Genomic DNA, 2,764 nt, shown 5'->3' with positions numbered 1-2,764 from the left:
TCTGTGTCAATGCACCTTTTCAAAATTTTTGTTAGATTGCTCAAACATTCATCAAAGGAGTTTCCATAGACTGTGAATTCATCCATGAAAACTTCAATGATGTTTTCAACATATTCAGAAAAAATGCTCATCATGCATCTCTGAAATGTTGCAGGTGCATTGCATAGACCAAAAGGCATATGCCTATAAGCAAATGTGCCAAAGGGACAAGTGAAGGTGGTTTTCTCTTGGTCTTCCGGGGCTACCAGAATTTAATGAAAACCCGAGAAACCATCCAAGCAACAGTAATGAGATTTACCCGCCAATTTCTCTAGCATTTGGTCAATAAATGGCAAGGGAAAATGGTCTTTTCTCGTTGAGGCATTCAACTTTCTATAGTCAATACAAACCCTCCACCCGTTTTGCACACGGGTTGGCACCAAATCTCCCTCAGAATTCTTGACAACTGTGACCCCTGCTTTTTTCGGGACTACCTGAACGGGGCTCACCCATTTACTATCTGAGATAGGGTAAATCATACTTGCATCCAAAAGCTTCATGATTTCTTTCTTTACCACCTCCATCATGGGTGGATTCAGTCTTCTCTGTGCCTCTCGAGTTGGTTTGAAGTCCTCCTCCATGAGGATCTTATGCATGCACAAGGAAGGGCTCAACCCTTTTATGTCAGCAATTGTCCACCCAATAGCTTTCTTATACTTTTTCAGCAAAGTCACCAACTCATCTTCTTCTACAATGGACAACTTGTTGGAGATAATGACAGGCAAAATCTTCTCTTCCCCAAGGTACGCCTACTTCAAATGATCTGGAAGAGTCTTCAATTCTAGCTTAGGTGCCTGTACAACGGAAGGAAGAAGTTTTGTGTCAGAAATGGGCAATTTCACGTTGCTATTATCATACCTCATTTTCTTCTTTTCTTCCATGCTCTCCCCAATTTCCAGCAACTCTTCATCTAACTTGAAATTTTCTGCAATCTCTTTGACTGAATTGCTATCAAAATTCCTGCTCAAAACTAACTCCAACAAATCATGGTTAGTCAACTCAAAACACTTTTCAGTCAAAGGTTGGATTATATCAACAAAATTTATGCAATGAACATCACTTGGGTACCTCATTGCTTCATAGATATTGAAGTTGATGACCTCCCCCATCGAATTCCATGGACAATGTACCATTGTAGACATCAATTTTTGTTCTTGCTGTTTTCAAGAATGGTCTACCTAAAATTATGGAACTCGAGGATGGATGGTCATCATCTCCCATATCAAGCACATAAAAATCTATAGGAAAGACAAGCTCATTAACTTGCACCAAAACATCCTCTAATACACCTTTTGGGTGTACTATAGAACGATCTGTAAGTTGGATGATTACCCCTGTTTTTCATAAAGTGCCTATGCCAATAGATTTATAAACAGAATATGGTAAAACATTGATTGAAGCTCCTAAATCTAGCATAGCACGGGAGACATACAAGTTTCCCAATTTGCAAGGAACGGTAAAAACACCTGGATCCTTGCACTTTGGGGGCATCCTTTTTTGTAAAATTGCACACATTTTCACTTACTTTCACTGTCTCATTACCTCGCAGCTTCTTTTTAGATGTGCAAAGTTCCTTAAGGAACTTAGCATATCTAGGTACCTGTTTGATCGCATCTAAGAGAGGGATGTTGACTTCAACTTTCCGGAACATTGCCATGATTTCACTATCTTTTCTCTCTTTTTTGTTGCTGCTCAATCTTGATGGGAAAGGTGGTGGTGTGATCTTTGCTTCTTTCTCTTCCAGCTTCTTTTTCTCCATCATTTCTTCTTTCTTTTCATCCTTCTTTGGTGGTTCTTCTATCACCAACTCCTCTTCTTCTTCTTCGGGCATCTTCGGGCCGTCATATTTCTTTCCACTCCTCAAGCTAATTGCACAAGCATTGTGCTTTGGGTTCTTTTCAGTTTTAGGAGGTAGCTTTCCTTGATTCTCCATTTTGCTCACCGATTGAGCAAGTTGTGCCATTTGTTGCTCAAGATTCTTGATGCTTGACTTGGTCTCTTGCTGAAAACTTTGGGTGCTGGTGGCAAGGCTTTTGACTATGTCTTCTAAGGACATACTTGAGGATCTGGCTTGTTGAGGAGGAGCTTGTAGTTGCCTCGGTTGGTAATTTTGTTGTGGGAATGGAGGCCTTACTTGGTAACGGGGTGGGGGTCTTTGTTGATAACTCATGTTTTGGTTGTTGTTCCACCCTTGATTGCCTCGGGGCTGATCATAAGTTCTTTGATTATGCCCGGAATAGCCTCCTATAACATTTGCTTCTTCATATTCTTCTTCTTGCAATTGAGGACACATATCAGTCGGGTGTCCCACTTGAGTGCAAATGCCACAGGGACGGGGTGTGGATTGCACACCTTTGTCCTTAGCAAGCATCATTACCACCTTAGTCAACTCGGATAGTTGAGCTTCAATTTGAGGAGTGTGCACCTCTTTTACACCTCGAGGTGCATCTGTGTACCAATCTTCATCTTGACTAGTATGCTTTGAATCCTCCGCCATGTTTTTTATGAGATCCCGAATCTCCGTTGGGGTCTTGTCAGTCAAAGATCCTCCACTTGAAGCATTAAGAAGTCTTCTTTCCTAAGGAGTCATGCCTTCAATGAAGTATTGAAGGATTTGATACTCACTAATACCATGCTTTGGGCAACGGGCACAAAGCTTTTTGAACCTCTCCCAATATGTATGAAAGGCTTCTCTCTTGTGTTGTTTGATCCCAATTATCTCTCT

General features: G+C 41.1%; 2 protein-coding genes across 2 annotated transcripts; both read right to left on the bottom strand.

The window, feature by feature from the left end:
* Positions 1–251: 251 nt before the first annotated feature.
* On the bottom strand, positions 252–1,172 carry LOC145050382 (uncharacterized). Its single transcript, XM_078998641.1, has 2 exons — positions 834–1,172; positions 252–788 (listed from the first exon to the last, which is right to left on the bottom strand). Exons 1-2 carry the CDS (start codon positions 1,170–1,172, stop codon positions 252–254), a joined length of 876 nt encoding a protein of 291 aa, XP_078854767.1.
* Positions 1,173–1,367: 195 nt separating this feature from the next.
* On the bottom strand, positions 1,368–2,536 carry LOC145050381 (uncharacterized). The gene is made up of 2 exons (XM_078998640.1): positions 1,565–2,536; positions 1,368–1,391 (listed from the first exon to the last, which is right to left on the bottom strand). The coding sequence occupies exons 1-2, from the start codon at positions 2,534–2,536 to the stop codon at positions 1,368–1,370; spliced, it is 996 nt and encodes a 331-aa protein (XP_078854766.1).
* Between the last annotated feature and the right edge of the window lie 228 nt (positions 2,537–2,764).

The sequence above is a fragment of the Lactuca serriola genome, chromosome 5 (genome assembly GCF_051521515.1).
Source record: "Lactuca serriola cultivar US96UC23 chromosome 5, Lser_US96UC23_V15, whole genome shotgun sequence".
NCBI lineage: Eukaryota > Viridiplantae > Streptophyta > Magnoliopsida > Asterales > Asteraceae > Lactuca > Lactuca serriola.
Note: the sequence above shows the minus strand (reverse complement) of the source record. Positions and strands in the feature narration are given on the sequence as shown.

What these genes read in the sequence shown, in the direction of transcription:
- LOC145050382 (XM_078998641.1), bottom strand. Translation starts at nt 1,172, where the DNA reads ATGGTACATTGTCCATGGAATTCGATGGGGGAGGTCATCAACTTCAAT. An exon ending in TTCTTCCTTCCGTTGTACAG is followed by an intron (nt 789 to 833) that starts GCACCTAAGCTA and finishes CATTTGAAGTAG; the next exon opens with GCGTACCTTGGGGAAGAGAA.
- LOC145050381 (XM_078998640.1), bottom strand. Translation starts at nt 2,536, where the DNA reads ATGGCGGAGGATTCAAAGCATACTAGTCAAGATGAAGATTGGTACACA. An exon ending in GAGGTAATGAGACAGTGAAA is followed by an intron (nt 1,392 to 1,564) that starts GTAAGTGAAAAT and finishes CTATTGGCATAG; the next exon opens with GCACTTTATGAAAAACAGGG.